Here is a 22,834-nt window from a genome sequence, read left to right on the forward strand (position 1 = left end):
AGGAGCAACTTGTTATTAACAACTTGTGAGGAACAACTTGTGATCAACAACTTGTGAGGAACAACTTTGTGATGATCAACTTGTGAGGGACAACTTGTGAGGGACAACTTGTGAGGAACAACTTGTGAGGGACAACTTGTGAGGGACAACTCACCCTGAGTTCTGCTGGGAGATCCAAGGGTCTAGAGTGTGCTGCAGGGAGGGAAAATGGTTGGTACAGCAGCAAAGGCCCTGAACCCATCAAAAAAATTATAAAACTATGGGTTAACTACACTTCTGCACTTTTTTTGGCCTTGCACTGTGGCTGAGCAAAAATTCAATAATTTTTGCAGAGCCAAGCAGGCCTCCATGCTTTGGCCTGGTCAGCCTGGCTGTGCTGGCTCCCTGAATCCTTTTTTCATTGTTTGCTCTGGTATCAATCCATCTGTTTCCTGAGACTTGCTCTGTGCAGTAAAACCCAGCCTGGGCTTTCTCCCGGCATTGCTTCAGCATTCTGCTGCTCAGACTAAACCCTGTGATGTGCCCAAGCTGAGAAGCCCCAGCAGGATCCCAGATTGCTTCAGAGCCTCCAGACAAACGCAGCACCACAGGCTTTGGCCTTTCTGCTTCTCCTCCACTGGATTTATTGTCTCTTCTCAAGGAAACACTGAAATAGTATCAAAACTCGCTGTGGGCCAGGCAGTGAAGCACTGACAACCTCCAGCCTCACAATTTATGCAGCACTCTGCTAATTTTAGTCTCAGATATGGCCAGGGCAGACAGTCCCCAGGGCAGAGATGTTTGCTCTCAGCTGAGGGCAGCACATGACATATGGTTCCTAAAGCATCCTCCGAGCTGGGAGCTTTGCGTTCAGTTGAGTTGCTACGCTTCCCTCCAAGTCATAACTTTGAGGATTACTCACCCTAGACATGCAAACACAGAGAATCTGCCTCCTAATTTAGATTTTTTTTTTTCCTGCAGCCTGAATCCACGAGCAGCTTCATCCCCACCGGGCTTCTATTTGCAGTGCTTGATTCACTCCCAGTCAGGGCTGAACCTGCCAGAGCCAGGGAGGGAGAGCTGAGCTGAACACAGCTGGGGTGCTGGAACCCTGGCTGCTGGGAGTTTGAAACTTTCTGTTTAAAATGAAAACTTTCTGTGCTGACAGGCACAGAAAACTGCATTTGACCCGAGGCTGTGGAGAAGAGTTCCAAAATGGAGTGACAGAACTGGGATTGTGGGTGTGGAGCAGGTTAGAAGTGGAATACTTAAAAGAGTTTGGGGATCAGCGGGTGGAAAACTTAAGAGTATGGGGGTTTAGGATATAGAAATAAATATGAAGCAAAATGGAGGTTTTAGGGCAGAGACAGGTTGTTCTTCTTTACCTTTTTGTCCTTCTTCCTTCTTCTCCATGGGTTTGGGTGGTTTTGTGTAATTGGACAGAAAAGTCCACATTGAGGATTTCGAGGGATCAGTTATTGGGTTAAAAGGAAAAATAATTGAGGTGTCATTTCTTAATTGGATAGTTTATCCTTAAAAGACCTTGTAACAAGAGATAGTTGGCCATTTTGTGCATCTTAAACCCCACCAGGGTTTGGTAGTGAGCTCATTACTGGGCTCCATAAGCAGCTCTGGCACTTGGCTAAGAGATAATTTCCTAAAATTGTCCCTTTCCTTATTCTGCTCTACTCCATGCCAGAGTTGGACTTGCACAGCTGATTGTGCTGGTAAGAAACACAAGCAGAATGAAAACAAAGAACCAAAAAGTCCTATGAAATGTAAATTTCAAGCTCTATTACAACCAGTGGAAGAAAACAAAAAATAATCAATGCTGTCAGAATGAAAAAGGCTGAGCTTGTTGGGAAATAAATATTGTTTTCCCCAGTGCCTAAAAGTGCTTGCAAAATATGCCACAAACAAGGGATTAAAAAGAGCTCAGCTAATTGAAATCCAGAACAATAATGCTCTGATTTTTTAGCAGGTGATGAGATTCAGGCACAATTCCCTGTGGTTGGTGGTTGAGGTCCCCGAGTCTGGTGATGAGGAAGGAGGACACAGGGCAGGGAGCGGGACAGCTCTGCCCTGTTCTTATCACTTCAAACAGGTTCTGGGCTCTGAGATATCGTGATTAAACCCATTCTCTTTTCATTTTAAATTCCAGCTGACTGTTCCTTCTTTGTCCCTGAGGTCAGCTAAGTCTTTTGGAGGCTGAGTAAAGTCCCACAGGATTCAACCTACTCCACCAACAATTCCCATCTTGCTGATCAAAACCTCTCTAGAAGAGACAAAATTTACCTTAGCACCTGTTAGGAGACTGGAAATAATCCAACCAGGCTGGAACTGCATTAGTTGGGCTGCAAATATTCCTTTTTTTTTTTTTTTTTTTCTCCTGTTTCTTGGCGTGGCTGTCCCTGTCCCCATGGGGAAGAGCTCAGGGCAGCCCTCACCTGCAGCAGGGAGGAGGCACAGAATCCCAGGGGACACCCTGAGGCCAGCAGGAGTGTCCCACAGCTCAAAGGCAGGGCAGGGAGGGCTCTGCAGGGATCTCTCTCTCTCTCTGGAGGGTCTCTGCAGCAGCACGGGGTTCACATCCACACACACACGCTCTGCTCTATGGAATTCCTCCTCTAATTCCTCCTGTGACTGCTCCTCTGCTGGCTGTGGTCGGTGCTCGTGCACAGCTCCAGGGCAAAGAACAGGAAATTTCCTCTGGTGCCCTCCCCACCCTGCTCAGAGGATGTGTTAAAGAAACACAAAATCATTTATGAAGACAGATTCCTTTGTATTAGAGTGAGTCCAGGGACCAGCTCAGGCACCCCTCTGCTGCCCGGGGGGGGTAAAAAACACCCCCAAAACCAGCCCAAAAAACCCTCTCCAGCTTAGAAGGGGGACGTGAAGAACAAGAGGGCGAAGAACACAGTAAACCAAAAAGTGCTTCTAAGAAAAGCAGCAGGAGAAGATCATTCCCAGTCTGAGAGGTCTCTGAGGCAGCAGTGGCCCCACACTGAGATGGGATTTTCATATTTTCATGTGCAAGCCCCCTGCCAGGGCCTGCGGAGAGTTCCCTCCTGCTGCCTTGGCTCTGTGGGCAGTGTTTCATTGAGGAGGCAGCTCCCAGGAGGAGTCCCCATCCCCTCATTCCTGGAGTTCCTGGTGTTGCAGCAGCTCTCAGAAGTAGTCATCCTTCTTGCCAGCAGCCCCCTGCCTTCCCACAGGCTCCTTCTGCTCTTGGACAAGCTCCAGGTCATCGTTGTCATCCACCTCCCCTCCATGGTCCTCCTGGGGACACGGGGAACAGCCAGGAAGGAAAAAAAAAAAATCAGCCAAAAGGAAATCCTGGAAAAGGAGACCCTAAAGCACACCCCGCTGTCCCTGAGCAGAACTGTCCCACCAAACCAGCCCAGCTTTGGAAACCTGGGAAAACAGGGGAGGACCCACCTCTGGTGGCACCTTCAGGTGTCACTGGCAGGACACAGAGGTGTTTGAGGCACATTTTAATGTCCTGGCAGGGCAATGCAGCTTTGGCTCATTGCCTGTTGCCTCTGCTGCGTGAGGGGCAGATGTAAAGAGCAGGAGCTGATATTTTACATCCTCCACATTTCAAACTGTGCCACCAACCCACCCAGGCCATGCAGCAGCCAGCACAGCCTCCAGGGATGATTTCAGCTCCAGCCATCCATTGGAGACACCTACAAGAGGCCTGGAATCACTCAGGGAAAGGAGCCCTGGCACCAATCCTGCTCTGCCCACCCTGTATTTCCTGTCATTCCCAAACCCTCAGCTCCTCAGCAATCCTGGGGAAACTGCAGGAAAACCCCTCAGGAGCCACTCACAAAGAGCAGGGAGAGAATGAACGAGACTGGGAGAGGATTCATTTCTGTCTCTGAAGGTACCAGGGTGATCCTTTCTAGCTCATGCTTGAAAAACACTGATCTGGTATTGCTGCAAGGCACAGCCTTGATTCCTGCTGTGATTGATTCCTCCTGTGATTCCCCCTATGATTCCTCCTGTAATTTCCCCTGTGATTGGTTCCTGCAGTGATTCCTCCTGTGATTCCTGCAGTGATTCCTTCTATAATTCCTGCTGTGATTCCTCCTATAGTTCATCCTGTAATTCCTCCTGCATTGATTCCTCCTGTGATTCCTGCAGTGATTCCTCCTATAATTCCTCCTGTGATTCCTCCTATAGTTCTTCCTGTGATATAATTCCTCCTGTAATTCTTCCTGTGATTCCTCCTATAATTCCTCCTGTAATTTCTCCTATAATTCTTCCTGTGATTGATTCCTGCTGTGATTCCTCCTGTGATTCTCCCTATAACTCCTCCTGTGATTCCCCCTATGGTTCCTGCTATAATTCCTCCTGTAATTTCCCCTATGATTAATTCCTACTGTGATTCCTCCTAAAATTCCTCCTATAATTCCTCCTGTGATTCCTCCTATGATTCCCCCTGTAATTCCTCCTATAGTTCCTGCTGTGATTCCCCCTGTAATTCCTCCTATAGTTCCTGCTATAATTCCTCCTGTGATTCCTCCTATAATTCCTCCTGTGATTCCCCCTGTAATTCCTCCTATAGTTCCTGCTATAATTCCTCCTGTAATTCCTCCTATAATTCCTCCTGTGATTCCCCCTGTGATTCCTCCTATAGTTCCTGCTGTAATTCCTCCTGTGATTCCCCCTGTGATTCCTCCTATAATTCCTCCTGTAATTCCTCCTGTGATTCCCCCCAGCTGCTGTTTGGGAACACCCCACAGCTCAGCTGCTGCAGGTGGGTGCAGACAGAAAGGAGGAGGGCACAAAAAGCACAAAGGGGGCTCTGAACACCTGGAAAAGGCAGCAGTGGGCTCCAGCTTTGTTCTGGACACCTCACTGAGCAGGCAGAGGCACACCTGGAGCCCCTGCTCACCCCTGGCTCCCCAAAAGCTGAGTCCCCCCAAATTCCTGGCTGCCAACCCCCCCCCAGGTGACCCCACAGCAGAGAGGAAAGAGGAAGAACCTTGGTGCCGTACAATTTCCTGCTCCTGATCTTCTTGGTAATCCTCCAGTGGGTCTTCCCTGGGCTTGGCAGCTCTGCCAGCATCCTGAAAAACACAGGCAGGCAGGGTTGGGAGTGCCCAGCTGCTGGAATTCAGGACATCCCCCTGGCTGTCCTGTCCCTGCCAGGGGGCTCAGAGACCCTGGAACAGAGCCCACGATTCTGTGGCTTCGATTATGACCCATGGAAAAAATGACCAACCTTATATGAGGATCTGCAAGCCATGAAAGGCTAAGTAGAATAATAGTTAGTTTGTCATGGGGTGAAAAATAGATTTTTTTGTGGTTTTTAGAATGGGGGTTCAGGGGGCAAGGTGGAGGAATCTGGGCATGTCCTGTCCTTCTTCTTCTTCTTGGCCTCCATCTTCTGCTGGGTTGGCACTTTTGGATTGGTTTAGAGTAGAAGCTCAGTGTCTAACATGGGTGATGGGTATTGGAAAATAATTGTAAATATTGTACAGGTAGTTTGTAGTATAAAAGATAACACCAGAGTGCCTCTGCCTGACCTGCTGAGCAGACCTTGGCAGGTCAGGAGAAAGAATTTTATAGATAAGAAACAATGAACAACCTTGAGACTGAGAAATGAAGAGCTCTGACTCCTTCTTCAAGTGCCAGGCTGGGAAAAGAGACTTTGTGACACATTTTGGGGTGGGTAAAAGAGACTTTGTGACACATTTTGGGGTGGGTAAAAGAGACTTTGTGACACATTTTGGGGTCAGTGTGAGCAGCCAAAGCCCCAAGAGCCAGCCCTGCCAGGACCCAGCTCCTGCCTCACAGCCCCAGGGCTGATCAGGGATCAGGGGCGGCAGAGGGACAATCAGGCAACACAAACTCCATTTATTTTTTCCATCCAGTCTCTTTTCCCACCTGCTGGCAGGAGGGCCCCAGGGCTGTTGCCTCTGGAAAACTTTGGGTTATTTAGGGTAGAGCTTTAGGGAGCACAGCACAGCCAGATCTGAGAGCCAGGTATTTATATCACTAATTCTTTCCACATTTTCACTAATCTCAAGGAGGTGCCAGCATCTCTCTCTTATTTGATTTCATTGGCCTGGATTTCTTTTTTTTTTTTCTTTTTTAACCCCCCCATTAATCATGGTTTTAGAGCCTGACAGATAAAACACTCTTTTTTTTTTAAAAACAAGCAACGTTCAGCTGCTTGTCAAAACAAATGAACATTTCCCTGATGCAGAGTCTGGCTTCAGGCAGCAAGAAACACTTGGGGAAATAAATGGATTCCATCTGCAAGGAAGCAAACAAGGAGGCAGAGCTCTGAAATGCTGCCAGCAGCCTTGGACAGGGCTGCACTGACCAGAACCCAGCACAAACTCAGGTTATTGTCTCTGGTTCTGCTCCCAAGTGCATCAAAGTCCCTCATGCCACATCTCCCCATCCCTAAAGGTGTTGCAAGTGCCAGGGGGGGACTTCATAAACAGAGAGGACAAGGCCAAGAGCAAGTTCTGGTGCATGGCTAAAAAATAATTCCCTAAACTCTGGCACTTGTGCTTATTCTGCTCCTCTCTGTGCCAGAGCTGGACCTGCACAGCTGATTGTGCTGACAAAAAAACCACCAGCAGAATGAAAACAAAGAACCAAAAATGAAATGTAAATTTCAAGCTCCATTACAACCAGTGGAAGAAAAAATACGTTGGTTTTGACCAACCTGCCAAAGAGATTTCTGCTGCCTGCCACATCTCCAAGGGGGTTATGGATCCACCAGGAATTTGGGTTATGGATCCACCAGGAATTTGGATTATGGATCCACCCAGGAATCTGGATTATGGATCCACCAGGAATTTGGATTATGGATCCACATGGGAATTTGGATTATGGATCCACCAGGAATTTGGGTTATGGATCCACATGGGAATTTGGATTATGGATCCACATGGGAATTTGGATTATGGATCCACCAGGAATCTGGATTATGGATCCACACAGGAATTTGCATTATGGATCCACACGGGAATTTGGATTATGGATCCACCAGGAATCTGGATTATGGATCCACATGGGAATTTGGGTTATGGATCCACCAGGAATTTGGAATATGAATCCACCCACGAATCTGGATTATGGATCCACCAGGAATCTGTATTATGGATCCATCAGGAATTTGGAATATAGATCCACCAGGAATTTGGAATATTAATCCACTCACGAATCTGGATTATGGATCCACCAGGAATCTGTATTATGGATCCACATGGGAATTTGGATTATGGATCCACCAGGAATTTGATGTTTCCCTTCCTTCAGCTCTCTGCCCACCCATCCATCCCCAGCTGGGATCCCTCCCTGGCCCTGCTGGTTGTCACCTTTGGTGGCTTCTCCTTCCACTCTTCTTTAACTCGGGGCTCCTTGAACTTCTCGGAGCCTCCCACCTTCTCCTCAAAGTCAGGCCTCTCCAGCTCAGCCTCCTCAAACTCATCCTCCCCCTGGTTGTTGGGGTCCTGGGCAGGATCTGCAGCATCGTCTGGCATCTGGACAGGAAAAGCCTCTTGTGGCTTTTATTTATTTATTTTATTTTATTTCTTCCCTCAGGAGGCAGCAACCTGCCTCCCCCAGCAAGCCTGGAGCACTTGCACCTCTCCAAGCCTGTTAGGGTTCGTTAAAAATCCCCCAAACCATCTTTGTTATCCCTCCACACCCAGGGAGCTTGGAGTTTACAGAAACTTCTGGGTAATTATTGACTGATTGGGCTCTTATTCCGAGCCAGGGTCGCATCCAGGTGAAACAGGGCAGGATGAGAAGATGGAAACTTCTCCCAGCCAGGCTGGGCAGGGCTTGGAGCACCCTGGGACAGTGGGAGGTGGGGTGAGATGAGATTTAAGGTCCTTTCCCAGCCTTGGAGCACTGGGAGGTGGCTGGGGATGGGCTCAGATGAGATTTGAGGTCCCTCCCAAGCCTTTTGGGGGTTTCTGATGCTCTGGTTGCTCACCATGGGCTCCTGGACCACCGGCTCCTTCTGGGACTGCAGCTCCCTGTCGATGACTCCTGCATCTGCCAGGCACAGGGACAAGAATATACAATATAAAAATATAGAAATAGAAATATATAATAACTAATATATCAAAATATAGGTAATATAGATAAATATATATTATATAGTATATATTGTATAATATATGTTATAATATATAAAATCATGTGGTTATAATGATATATGATTATATCTATATAATAGATATAATTATAATATATAATATATAATTGTAATATAGATATATAATATAAATAGAAATATAGAAATATATAATAACTAATATATCAAAATATAGGTAATATAGACAAATATATACTATATAGTATATAGTATATATTGTATAATATATGTTATAATATATAAAATTATGTGGTTATAATGATATATGATTATATCTATATAATAGATATAATTATAATATATAATTGTAATATATATTATAATAGAAGCACACGTGTGTGCATGTAATGGTAACCCACTGGATAAACTATACCCAGTGCAGTAGAATTAGGTAGAGGTGATAGGTTAGAAAAGCAAAATAAACTGTTCCATTGTACTATAATGTTATATATTGTAACAAAGAGACTTGTGACTACTTTTGAGCTATGGCCGTCTGCTTTTAAAGCTTTCAAATCTCATTTTAAATTTAATTTTTTAAAAAAATATTCAATCTCCCAGCATTTGAGGCCGATGCTTCTCTGTAATAAATTGTTTTTAGCCCGGCAGTAGTGGCACCCCTTCAATTCAAGATCACAGCCGGTGTCTCCAAGATAGCAAAGGAATAATAAAGGAATAATTTCCATACCCATTTGCAGCTCCTCCTGGTCGGCCCCGTCCCCGTGCGCTGCCCCCGTCCCTGTCGCTGTCCCGGGGGTTCGGGGGCTGCCCCTGTGCCCGGCCCCGGCGCTGTCCTGGGCACTCCTGGGCTGGCCCCGGGCTGGCCCCGGATCCCTCTGGGCATTCCCGGGGCTCACAGGGCCCTGCCAGCTGCAAAACACCGGGAATGGGTGGGGTTGGCACGGAGGAACGATCAGCATCCACTCCATGTGCCGGGAAGGCTCATTTGTTATTTTATTATACTATTTTATATTAATGTAGTATCATAAAATAATGATATATAATATAATATAATGTAATATAACATAATGTAATATAACATAATATAATATAATAATATATAATGATATATAATATAATGTAATGTAATATAATATAATATAACATAATATAATATAATGTAATACAATGATATATAATATAATATAATATAATATAATATAATATAATATAATATAATATAATATAATATAATATAATATAATATAATATAATATAATATAATACAATGTAATATAATATAATATAATGTAATACAATGATATATAATATAATGCAATATAATACAATATAATAATGATATATAATATAATGATATATGATGATATATAATGATCTATAATATAATATAATATATATAATATAATATACCATGACATTTTGAAATTAGCATTTCTTATCTCAAAATTTACATATAAATCCATACTATATAAACCTTCTATAAAAATTTTAAAATTCCCTACCAATCCATTCCCCACATCTGTACAGCATCCACTGGATGCCCAGAATCCCAGGAATTCCACCACAACCAGTAAAAAAAAAAATCCCATTTTTCAAGCAAACCCACAATAAAAACAAGAAGAAGGACGCTCCTTTTGGGCATCTTCACCCCAAACACAAAGTAGAAGAATTCTGTGTCACCAAAACCAGTAAAAAAACCCCCATTTGGAAGAATTTTGTGTCACCAACCTGTGCAGTGGCACCGTGTCCCTGCTCCCTGCTGGGGGCTGCCTGCCTGGCACTGGGGCATTTTCTGCTGCAGGTTTTTGTCCTGGCTCAGGCAGGGCCAGCCCAGGAGCCGGGCTCTGCTCATGGCTCCTCACCTGGATGTGCATCACCATCTTCACATCCTGCAAGGAGACAGCCCTGGATTTATAGAAATGTATCTATTTTAAAAATATATAGATATAGGTATAGGTGATATAGATATAGATATAGATATAGATATAGGTGATATAGATATAGATATAGATATAGATTATATAGATAGATATAGATATAGATATAGTAGATATAGATATAGATATAGATGATATAGATATAGTAGATATAGATATAGATGATGTAGATATAGATATAGATTATAGATATAGATATAGATATAGATGATATAGATATAGATATAGATATAGATATAGATTATAGATATAGATATAGATATAGATTATAGATATAGATGATATAGATAGATATAGATATAGATATATAGATATAGATATAGATATAGATATAGATATAGATTATAGATATAGATCAGCCCCAAATCTGGGCCAGAAATTCCTTTTTTAAAGAAAAAACATCCTCAAGTGCTCCAGAAGAAATCTGCAGCCCTGCCCACCCTGCAGTAGAAGACCTCTCCTCTCATGCAGCCAAAAAGGAATAATTCAGATCCAGATTTGGCTGGGAATAATTCAATAATTCTGAAAAAGGAAAAATTCATATCCAGCTTTGGCTGGGAATAATTCAATAATTCCGAAAAAGGAAAAATTCAGATCCAGCTTTGGCTGGGAATAATTCAATAATTCCGAAAAAGGAAAAATTCAGATCCAGCTTTGGCTGGGAATAATTCAATAGTTCCAAAAAAGGAATAATTCCAAAAAGGAATAACTCAGATCCAGTTTTGGCTGGGAATAATTCAATAATTCCAAAAAAGGAATAATTCCAAAAAGGAATAACTCAGATCCAGTTTTGGCTGGGAATAATTCAATAATTCAAAAAAAGGAATAATTCCAAAAAGGAATAATTCAGCTCCAGTTTTGGCTGGGAATAATTCAACAGTTCCAAAAAAAGGAATATTTCCAAAAAGGACTAATTCAGCTCCAGTTTTGTTTTGGAATAATTCAACAGTTCCAGAAAAGGAACAACTCCATAAAGAAAGGAAGGAAGGACAAGAGCAAACTCTGAGCTTTGTTCGTTTAAGGCTCCAGCAGCCTTGCAGAATGTTCATCCCGGGGCTTTCCAGGGAATGCCACAGGGAAATTCCAGGGAATTCCACACCTTGTGCCTTCCTGGCTGCAGCTGGCTGCTGGCTGGCACCAGGGGCTGCTGCCCCTTCCCTGCTCCTCCTCCTCCTCCTCCTCCTCCTCCTCTCAAGCCTGGCATCTTCTGCAGAGCTTCCTTGAGCTGCCTGAACTCCTCCATCTGGGCCTGAGGGGAGAGAAGGACACAGAGAAACCTCACAAGGGGTTAAACACCTCCCTGCTGGGAGCTGGATTGATTATTTGGAGAATATTTATCATTTAGAGAACATTTATCATTTAGAGAACATTTATTGGTTAGAGAATATTGATTCTTTAGAGAATGTTTGCCCAGGTGCTTGCCTGGGCACTGAGGGGAGGAGGAGAAGGACACAGAGAAACCTCACAAGGGGTTAAACACCTCCCTGCTGGGAACAGGGATCTCTAAATATTCTCTGTTATTTAGAGTATGGATCATTCAGAGAACATTTATTATTTATACAATATTGATTCTTTAGGGAATGTTTGCCCAGGTGCTTACCTGGGCACTGAGGAGCTGGGAGTGAACCTCCAGGTGGGCTTTCCTGAGCAGTTTGCTCTCTTCTCTGAGTTTAAACACCGTGTCTGCAGCAGGGAGAAGAAGAAATTCGTTTAAAAAGAGATGATTTTTTCATTTTTTTTCCAAGTGTGGCATCTCCCTTTCTCACCACAAATCCCTCCTGACCTCACAGACCTCTCCAAGCCCAGGGATCACAAACCTGCTCCAGCAATTCCTTCTCTCCAGGCTCTTTCCCCGCTCCTGCTCTCGCTGTGTTTGCCACAGGACTCAGATAATTCGATTTTCATTTCCCTTTCCCCTTTGCAGCTGAAGAAAAGGGGGAGCAGGGACCCAGTGCCCCTTCCTGGGGGAACTGGGAGCTTCAGGACAAACCCTGTAAAGGTTTCCCAGCTCCCTGAGCCCTCAGGTTTCCTCTCCTGCACAGAGAAACTCATTTTTGATGCCCTCCCTTTGTGGGGAATGGATTTGTAGGGAATTCCCCAAGGCTGGCAGGAGGCTCACACCGTGAGCATCTGTGGGCAAATTTTGAAATAAAAAATGCTGATTTGGAAATGCCATGGGATGGGACAGACGTTGCTGAGAGAGGAACGGAACCAGAAACAAGTTTCAAAGGATGGCCTTGCAAATAAAACAAAATATTTGGAGAAACATAACTATGAAAGATGTTTGTAGTAGGACCCACAAGGGGTGATTTTAGATTATTGGCATTAAAACATTTACAATATTGTGTAGCAAAACCTGATAGGCCAAAAAATGTTTATAATGTATTATAATTGTAATTGTATAATTGTGTTTATAATACATTATAAACATTATAAACATTTATAATGCATCATAATTATTATAAATAATATAACACTTAATAATATTATAATAATTAATAAAAATATTATAAATAATATTATAAATGTGTATAATGTATTACAATTAAATAATATTATAAATGTTTATAATGCATTATAATTGTAATTGCATAATTATAATTGTATAATTGTGTTTATAATACATTATAAAGATTATAAGCATTATAAAAGTTTATAATGCATTATAATCATTATAAATAATATAATTAATAATAATATAATAATAAATATATTGTTAGATTATTATAAATGTTAAATGTTAAATATAAATATAAATGTTTATAATCTATTATAATTAAATAATATTATAAATGTTTATGATGTATTGTAATTGTATAATTATAATTGTATAATTGTGTTTATAATACGTTATAGATATTATAAATGTTTATAATGTATTATAATTATTACAAATAATATAATAATATAATAATTTAAAATAATATAAATGTTTTAAACATATTTTTATTATTATTATAAATAATACAATAATTCATAATAATATTATAATCACTAATAGGATTATTATGAATAATATTACAAATGTTTATAATGTATTACAATTAAGAAATAGTTAACTCCTGATTGCGATGGTGTCAATGGTAACACCTGCATTGCCTCGCCCTTCACATGAGACTGAAAATAAAACAAAACTGTTTAAACCTCCTCTCAGCTCCCCCATCCCTGGGTCAGGAAAAGGCTCAATCCAGCAAATCCCGCTCCAGCCCTCCTCAGCCTGGCGCTTTCTGGTTCTGCCCCTCACCCTGCAGGTTGGAGACCTCGCTGTCCCTCTCCTGCTGCAGCTGGGCCAGTTTCTGGCTGTGGCTCTCCAGGCTCTTCCTGTGCTCCAGCCTGAGGCTGTTGTGCTGCAGCTGCAGGTCCAGCAGCTGCTTCTTGACATCATCGTGCTGGTTCTGGGGGGAAAAGGGTCAGGGTGATGCTGAGCGGGAAGGGAGTTACAGAATAAAGCCGGGATTGGTGGAAAGGATCTCCTCAGTGGAGCCGCCGTGGGCAGCGCAAGAGCCCAGCCAGGGCTGCACCCAGGATGAACCAAAATTAACCCAAAATGAACTCAGGATGAACCAAAATGGTCACAAAATGAACCCAAGATGAACCAAAATGGAACCAAAATGAAACCAAGATGAACCAAAATGGTCCCAAGATGAACCCAAGATGAACCAAAATGGCCTCAAAAGGAACCCAAGATGAACCAAAATGGTCACAAAATGAACCCAAGATGAACCAAAATGGTCCCTAAATGAACCAAAATGGTCATAAAATGGTCCTAAAATTAACCCAAGATGAACCCAAGATGAACCAAAATGGTAAAAAAATGAACTCAAGATGAACCAAAATGGTCCCAAAATGAACCCAGGATGAAGCAAAATGGCCTCAAAAGGAACCCAAGATGACCCAAAATGGTCCCAAAATGAACCAAAATGGTCACAAAATGGTCCTAAAATTAACCCAAGATGAACCCAAGATTAACCAAAATGGTCACAAAATGTACCCAAGATGAACCAAAATGGTCCCCAAAAGAACCCAGGATGAAGCAAAATGGTCACAAAATGAACCCAAGATGAACGAAAATGGTCCCAAAATGAACCAAAATGGCCCCAAAAGGAGCCCAGGACGAACATGCCATTTCCCAGGGGTGACAATGACATTCCTGGCAGCAATGCTGCTCCTGAGCCAGCCAGGTCCACTGGGAACATTTCTGCCTGGGCTCCAGTGACAGAAGTGTTACCCACAGCCTCACCATGGGCTAAAAGCTGCTTTTTCTGAGAAAAAAAAAAATCCCTTTTTTTTTGGAAATCTCCCACAATCCAAGGGCTGGTTTTGTCTTTCAGCAGCTGTAAATGTAGTTAAAAATAAAAAAAAAAGGAGATGGTTGGAGTTGTTTTGTACATTTTTTTTTTCCCACTCCTCCAATAAAAGGAAGCGAGAGAAAAGGAGCCAGGAATACAAAAAAAAAAAAGCTCTGAGTGTCCCCTTGAGAGAAGCAGAGCAGAGCGTTCTGCCCAGGCTGCAGTTGCTACGAGGAGGAATTTTGCATTCCCAGAACCCACAGGGCTGGAAAATGCCCAAGAGGCAGAACTGTGCTTCCTTTTTCCCTGCTGGAATCCAAACCCAGCCCGGCTCGGCTCAGGAAATCCAGCCCAGGGGTGCTGAGGGCTGCTGGAACCCAGCCCTGCTTCCCCATCCCAGGCTTCAATCAGCATTTCACTGCCAAGACTCAAAATGGTTTTAAAAAGCCACCCCAGCAGCCTCCAGTTGCGTTGCTCCAAAAAAACCCCAAAACTGAACACCAAGATGTGCTTCAGGTAGGGCAGGTGATAAGCTAAAAAATGCTATAAAAATGGTACAAAGTTGTACAAAATGCTATAAAATGCTTTAAGCTGAGCCTCTTCCATGGACTGGAATATTTGGTAGGAGCCCAAAGGTGAACTGCAATGAATAAATCCCATTTTCACACTGAGAGACCTGGGAAAAAACAGCCAAACCCTGGGTGATAAAAGTGCTCAAGGGCTGACGTTGCAGTAAGAAAAATGGTAAAGAAAAACAGAAAAATTATAAAGAAAAACCCCCTGAAACTCAGCAGCCAAACCCTCCTTACCTTCAGGATCTTGTGCTGGGAGCTGAGGGCCCCATATCTGTTCATGGAGTCTTGCTGGGGAGAAAAACAAAGATCCAACAGTGCCATTGGAGCCCAGAGAAATCCAGGGGAGGGAGAAAAACCCCACAGAAAAACCCCACAGAGAAACCCCGCAGAGAAACCCCACAGAAAAACCCCACAGAGAAACCCCGCAGAGAAACCCCACAGAGAAACCCCACAGAAAAACCCCACAGAAAAACCCTGCAGAGAAACCCCACAGAGAAACCCCACAGAGAAACCCCACAGAAAAACCCCACAGAGAAACCCCACAGAGAAACCCCACAGAAAAACCCCACAGAGAAACCCCTGCCCAAATCCACCCCACAGCGAGGGACCTGCAAGGCAGGAAAACGTCGAGGTTTTATTTTCTTTTTTGCCAGGCTTGGGATGAAATGTGTGAGATGGAATTTCTTGTTTGGACTCAGATGGCACCAGAAAAAAAAAAAAATTCCCATTGTGGGGGCAAATATTTCCCATTGTGGGGGCAAATTTCTCATTGTGGGGGCAAATATTTCCCATTGTGGGGACAAATATTTCCCATTGTGGGGACAAATTTCTCATTGTGGGGACAAATATTTCTCATTGTGGGACAAATATTTCCCATTGTGGGACAAAGCCTGGCACAAACCACACTCACCTTCTCCTTGTTGAGAGCTTCCTGAGCTTCCAGCTTGTACACTAAAAAATCTGGAAAGGGAGAAAAGGAGGCAGTTGAATGGGTCAAAGAGCTGTAATGTTTGAAAACAGCATTGTTCAGCATATATATAAATATTTATAATTATAGTAAAGTTGTAATGCTTTAATAAAACATTGTTCAGCATATATATATATTTCTATTTATAATAAAGTTATAATGTTTGAGTAAAGCATTGTTCAGCATATATATAAATATTTATAATTATAGTAAAGTTGTAATGCTTTAATAAAGCATTGTTCAGCATATATATATATTTCTATTTATAATAAAGTTATAATGTTTGAGTAAAGCATTGTTCAGCATATATATATTTCTATTTATAATAAAGTTGTAATAAAGCATTGAATAAAACATTGAATAAAGCATCGTTCAGCATATATATATTTATAATTATAGTAAAGTTGTACTGTTTGAATAAAGCATTGCTTAGCATATATAAAAATATTTATATTTACAATGAAGTTGTAATGCTTTAATAAAGCATTGTTCAGCATATATATTTATAGTTATAGTTATAGTTATAATTATAATTATAGTTATAGTTATAGTTAGTTATAGTTATAGTTATACTTACCATTATGGTTATATTTATAATAAGGTTGTAATGTTTTAATAAAACATGGTTCCATTTATATTTATATTTATATTTATATTTATATTTATATTTATATTTATATTTATATTTATATTTATATTTATGTTTATATTTATATTTATATTCATATTTATATTTATATTTATGGTCATATTTATAGTCATATTTACAGACATATTTATATTTAAGTTGTAATGTTTGAATAAAGCATTGTTCCGTTTACATTTACATTTATATCTATACTTATATTTACATTTATATTTATACTTATAGTCATATTTATAGTCATATTTACATTTATATTTAAGTTGTAATGTTTGAATAAAGCATTGTTCTGTTTACATTTACATTTATATTTATATTTATATTTATATTTATATTTATATTTATATTTATATTTATATTTATATTTATATTTATATTTATATTTATATTTATATTTATATTTATATTTACAGTCATATTTACAGTCATATTTATAGTCATATTTAACTTGTGATGTTTGAATAAAGCATTGTTCAGCATTTCTATATTTCTATACATTTCTTCAGCCACCTTGGGGCGCCTTTGGGGACAGCTGGGGACAGCTGGGACTGACCTTCCTTGGTCTTCTTGTGCTCTCCCCTCTCCTTCTGCAGGGAGCGCTCCAGCCGGGACCGGTGCTCGTACACCACTGGGGAGAGAGGCACGGCAGGACCAGCTCCATTTATCCCCACTGATATTTTCCCCACCATTAAAAAAAAAATCTGATTTTTTCCCCCACCATTTAAAAAAAAAATCAGATATTTTTCTCACCATTTAAAAAAAAAAAAATCATTTTCCCTACCTATTAAAAAATTCAGATATTTTCCCCACCATTAAAAAAATCTGATTTTTCCCCCCACCATTAAAAAAAAATCAGATTTTTTTTCACTATTAAAAAAAAATTAGATATTTTTCCCCACCATTAAAAAAAAATCAGATATTTTTCCACCATTAAAAAAAAATTAGATATTTTCTGCACCATTAAAATTCAGATATTTTCCCCACCATTAAAAAAATCTGATTTTTCCCCCACCATTAAAAAAAAATCAGATTTTTTTTCACTATTTAAAAAAAAAATCAGATATTTTTTCCACCATTAAAAAAAAATTAGATATTTTCCGCACCATTAAAATTCAGATATTTTCCCCACCATTAAAAAATGAGATATTTTTCCCGCCATTAAAAAAAATTCTGATTCTTCCCACCTTTAAAAAAATTCAGATATTTTTTCCACCATTAAAAAAATTCAGATATTTTTCCCACCATTAAAAAAAAATAGATATTTTCTGCACCATTAAAAAAATTCAGATATTTTTCCCACCATTAAAAAAAATTAGATATTTTCCGCACCATTAAAAAAATTCAGATATTTTTCCCACTATTAAAAAAATTTAGATTTTTTTCCCACCTTAAAAAAATCTGATTTTTCCCCACCATAAAAAAAAAATAAAAAATAAAAATTCAGGCATCCCTGCAGTGCCAGCATCACTCCCAAGAGCATCTCTCCCCTCTGGCCCTTGCCAGGCTTCCCCCAGCAGCCAAATCCCAAAAACGCAGCTTTGCCTTTGTTACAATCATTGGGCAAGTGAGCGCCTGCTCAAAATAAAGAAGGGGAACCATGGCAACAGCTGTGTTTGGGCATGGCAGCTCTGACAGGCTGAGCTCCCACTTTGGGTGCAGAAAAGGTGATTTTGGCTCAGTTGTGGGGCTGCTGTTCCCAAAACTGGGGTTCCCCGAGGCTGCCACTGTGCAGGAGGAGCAGGAGATGCTGGCACGGCAGGGAGGAAAAATTGGGGTTCATTCCTGCCCTGCTGAGCTCTGCACACCCCGGGCTGGGGCTGCAGGTGGGAGCCTCTCACAGACATGGAAAATTTAATGAAAAATTCTGTCACTGATTTTATGGAAAATCCTTTCCTCAGGATATTTTTCTCCTGAGAAGCTGAGAAGCCTCAGAGGAAGAGAAAACCAATGGTTATCTGCTGCTGTGGGATGCAACAGGTGCAGCTTTGATTGGTCTCGTGTGGTTATTTTTAATTAATGGCCAATCACAGTCCAGTTGGCTTGGACTCTCTGAGAGTCACGAGATTTTATTATCTTCCTTTTCCTTTTCCCCTTTTCCTTTCCATTTCCCCTTTTCCTTTCCTTTCCCTTTTCTTTTCATTTCTCCTTTCCTTTTCCTTTCCTTTCCTTTCCTTTCCTTTCCTTTCCTTTCCTTTCCTTTCCTTTCCTTTCCTTTCCTTTCCTTTCCTTTCCTCTATTCTCTTAGTATAGTTTTAATACACAATTTTCTTTTAATATAATATATATCATAAACTAATAAATCACCCTTCTGAAACACGGAGTCAACATTCTCCTCTCTTCCCATGTCGGGAAATCCCTCCAGACCCCAAATCCCCAAATCCATGTGAGGCGTTCCCAGCAAACCTCACACGGGGAGCTCAGCAAATCCCTGCAGAACCCCCAAATCCTGTGACAGCTGCCGGGAGCGGGGCCTTGGCAGCCCCGGGCAGGCTGGAGAGAAGAGAAAGGACAGGACAAAGGAGATGAGAGTCCCACCGCGTGCGCTCGGCCCGCCCCGAGGGCTGCGATCCCATTTTCCCACAGTCGGAGTTTATGCAAGGAGGACAAATGAGGGGAGGGAAGGGGAGCAGGAATCCACACGCTGGGTTCGCCTTCCGGCCGCTCTGGCCAGGGGAGCCAAGTGCAGAAAGGACAACTCTTCCTCCTCCTCTTCCTCCTCTTCTCCTCTTTTTAAGGTAAAATCAGCAGCAGACATCAGCCCCAAAATGCTGGCACGACTTTTTTAGTCCCAGACTTTTTTAGTCCCAGACTTTTTTTAGTCCCAGACTGTTTTAGTCCGGACCAACGTCTTGAGAAGGAGGTGGGTTTGTCAGTGGGATCAGAGAAGCCAATTCTTCCTCCTCCTCTTCCTCCTCTTTCCCCTCTTTTTAGGCAGCTAAAAACCAGCAGCATCCAGCAGCCCCAAAATGCTGCCACGACTCTTTAAATCCCACATCAGCCTCTCGAGAACAAGGTGGGGTTTGTCAGCGGGATCAGAAAATCCAATTCTTCCTCCTCCTCTTCCTCCCCTTCCCCCTCTTTTTAGGGAGATAAAAACCTGCAGCATCCATCAGCCCCTAAATGGTGCCACGACTCTTTTAGTCCCGGATCAGCCTCTCGAGAATGAGGTGGGTTTGTCAGCAGGATCAGAGAAACCAATTCTTCCTCCTGCTCCTCCTCTTCCCCTTCTTTTTCTTTTTAGGGAGCTAAAAATCTGCAGCATCCATCAGCCCCAAAATTCTGCCACGAATTTTTTAGTCCCGGACTTTTTTAGTCCAGAACTTTTTTAGTCCAGACCAACCTCTCTAGAACGAGGAGGGTTTCCCGCCTTGCAGCAGTGGCTGGGACAAAACTTCATGGGAAGATCAGATCCCTTCCCTCTCTGCCCGCTCCCACACGGGGCAGAGAGAGCGGAGGCGCCTCCCTGAGCCCGCCCCGCGTTTTTACTGCCTCACATTTGGCCTGACAGGGGTTGGGATTTGCGGCCAAAGGGAGAAGAAATGGAACAGAGGTGACACAGCTGGGCTCGCCCACCCAGCTCCGACCCCCCTGTGCCAATTCGCACTCAAACGCGAGCTTGGATTCCTGACATCCAAATGGGGGAAGGAAACAGCTCAGCATCTTCAAAGCCAAGGGATGGACGGGAATTGTGGATGGCAGGGAGAGAATTGGGGCAGGGTGTGCACACAGGGACAGCTCCGGAGGGGTCACTCACCCTTGGGGTCACTCACAGGGACAGCTCCGGAGGGGTCACTCACCCTGGGGTCACTCACCCTTGGGATCACTCACAGGGACAGCTCCAGAGGGGTCACTCATCTTGGAGCTTGGGAGGGGTCACTCACCTTGGGGTCCACTCACCTGGGGCTCACCTTGGAGCTCCAGAAAGGGTCACACCTTGGAGCTCCAGAGGGGTCACTCACCCTGGGGCTCCGGGAGGGGTCACTCACCCTGGGGTCACTCAGGGACAGTTCCGGAGGGGTCACTCACCCTGGGGTCACTCACCCTGGGGTCACTCACAGGGACAGCTCTGGAGGGGTCACTCACCCTGGGGTCACTCACAGGGACAGCTCTGGAGGGGTCACTCACCCTGGGGTCACTCACCTGGGACTCACCTTGGAGCTCCAGAAAGGGTCACACCTTGGAGCTCCAGAGGGGTCACTCACCCTGGGACTCCGGAGGGGTCACTCACCCTGGGGCTCAGGAGGGGTCACTCACCCTGGGGTCACTCACAGGGACAGCTCTGGAGGGGTCACTCACTCTGGGGTCACTCACCCTGGGGTCACTCACCCTGGGGCTCCGGAGGGGTCACTCACTCACCTTGCAGCTGTGCTGACAGCGCTTCCTGCTGCTGTTTGTATTTCTGCGCCAGCGCCTCGGCGCTCCGCACCTTGTGCTGCAGGTGGCTGTAGAGGAGCGCCCCGGAGGCCAGGCAGGCCAGGGCGAGCAGGCAGAGCCCGGTCTGCAGCAGCCCCTTCTGCCTCCTGGAGCACATCCCGGTGCCCATGGCGGAGCGCAGCGCGCTTCAGCCGGCGCCGCTAAACCATCCGGTTATTCTGGCCCAGCGGCTCCTTTCCTCTCGGATCCCTGCGGAAGATGCGGCCGCGGGCTCGGCTCCGCTCCCTGCCGGGCCTGGGGGGCTCCAGCCGGGCTCTATTCCCCGCTGTCCCTCGGGACATCCGTGTCCGAGCGGAGCCCGAGCATCCTCGGGGGGCGAGGGCAGCGGGCGGAGGGCACCGAGCAGCGGCGGCAGCAGCAGCAGGAGGAGGAGGAGGAGGAAGAGGAGGAGGAGGAGGAAAACTTTTGCTTCCCATGTGCTGCGGCGGAGGGGGGGGGGGGGGAAGGGGGCACCGCCGCCTTTGGCTCTTCCCACCTCCCCCGCTGGAGCAAGCACCGGAAAAAATAACCCGGCGAGAGGAGGAGAAGCCCTTGGGCCCCCTCCCCGGCGGCGGATCCTGGAGGAAGCGGAGGCAGCGGGGCCGGGAGAGCGGCCAGGAACGCAGGAACGCGGCGGCGGCGGCATCCGGGCTGCGGCGGCCGAGAGTCCGCCCTCGGCGGCGGGAGGGGCTGCGGGGACCGGGGGGACACGGGGGGACACGGGGGGACACGGGGGGACCGCGGGGACAGCAGAGGGACGAGACAGGGGGGCTGGGAGCCCGCATCACCCGGAGCCCCCCGGCCGCGAGTCCCCTCCCTGCTCCGGCGCCTGTTGCTAACGGGACCCGGGAAGGGATGGAGCGGCAGAGCATCCTCACACGAGCAGCCTCACACAGCCAAAAGCTGCGGGTTCTCCTCGGGAAAACAGGAGCTGATGAAGGCAGGAGGGAGGGAGGAGGGGAAAGCTGAGTTTGGCTTTTTCTCAATGGTGTGGGTTGGAAGGGACCCTAAAGCCGTGGGCAGGGACAGCTTCCCCCCTGGCCCAGGTGGCTCCAAGCCCTGTCCAACCTGGCCTTGGACACTTCCAAGGTGTTCTGGACATGCTGTCCATGTAGGCTCCTGTGGTATTCACATGCCCTCTGAACAGAGAGAAGTTGTGAGACAAGCAGAGAAGAAGGTTTTTACCTTCTGTGTGTGTGTGATGATTACAGTTTTCCCAGGTGTGTGATGCTCATGGTTTTCCCAGGTGTGTGATGCTCATGGTTTTTACCAGGTGTGTGATGCTCATGGTTTTTACCAGGTGTGTGATGCTCATGGTTTTACCAGGTGTGTGATGCTCATGGTTTTTACCCAGGTGTGTGATGCTCATGGTTGTACCCAGGTGTGTGATGTTCATGGTTGTACCCAGGTGTGTGATGCTCATGGTTTTCCCAGGTGTGTGATGCTCATGGTTTCACCAGGTGTGTGATGCTCATGGTTTTTACCCAGGTGTGTGATGCTCCTGCTTTTCCCAGGTGTGTGATGCTCCTGCTTTTCCCAGGTGTGTGATGCTCATGGTTTTTACCAGGTGTGTGATGCACAAGGTGACCTGTAAAGGTCCCTTCCAACCCAAACCATTCCATGATTTTGTGCCTCGATGGGACAGACCAAGCTCCTGGAGCCTTGCCCGGGTTCTGAGCTCAGATCCAAGACCCCCAGGTTTGTAATGAACCTTTGACTGCGAGCTTGGCTCATCTCTTACCTGAGCTCACCAGGATATTCCTCCTGGAGTTCTGCCAAGCTCCCTCTTCCAGGCACCTGGGGAATAAGCAACAACCACAACAGTTCTCCAGCAGCAATTCCCCTCTAAGGGTTGGTGGTGGTTTCATGGATGTTCATCCAATGAGCTCCACAGCTCTGCTGGGAATTGCCTGAGTGGCGCTTCTGTCACCCCCACCTG

General features: G+C 44.3%; 1 protein-coding gene across 2 annotated transcripts; it reads right to left on the reverse strand.

The window, feature by feature from the left end:
* Window positions 1-1,746: 1,746 nt before the first annotated feature.
* LOC118694959 (Golgi integral membrane protein 4-like) lies at window positions 1,747-21,475 on the reverse strand. Of its 2 annotated transcripts, none has more exons than XM_036396311.2 (13): window positions 20,839-21,475; window positions 17,036-17,110; window positions 15,783-15,832; window positions 15,107-15,160; window positions 13,253-13,403; window positions 11,609-11,691; window positions 11,108-11,257; window positions 9,800-9,960; window positions 8,799-8,980; window positions 7,949-8,010; window positions 7,326-7,490; window positions 4,986-5,057; window positions 1,747-3,258 (listed from the first exon to the last, which is right to left on the reverse strand). In XM_036396311.2, exons 1-13 carry the CDS (start codon window positions 21,023-21,025, stop codon window positions 3,148-3,150), a joined length of 1,503 nt encoding a protein of 500 aa, XP_036252204.1. In that variant the 5' UTR covers window positions 21,026-21,475; the 3' UTR covers window positions 1,747-3,147. The 2 variants fall into 2 exon arrangements, with proteins under 2 accessions (XP_036252204.1, XP_036252205.1); XM_036396312.2 differs by having other exon boundaries at window positions 4,973-5,057.
* Between the last annotated feature and the right edge of the window lie 1,359 nt (window positions 21,476-22,834).

This window comes from Molothrus ater, chromosome 23 (assembly GCF_012460135.2).
Source record: "Molothrus ater isolate BHLD 08-10-18 breed brown headed cowbird chromosome 23, BPBGC_Mater_1.1, whole genome shotgun sequence".
In the NCBI taxonomy this organism is placed as follows: Eukaryota; Metazoa; Chordata; class Aves; order Passeriformes; family Icteridae; genus Molothrus; species Molothrus ater.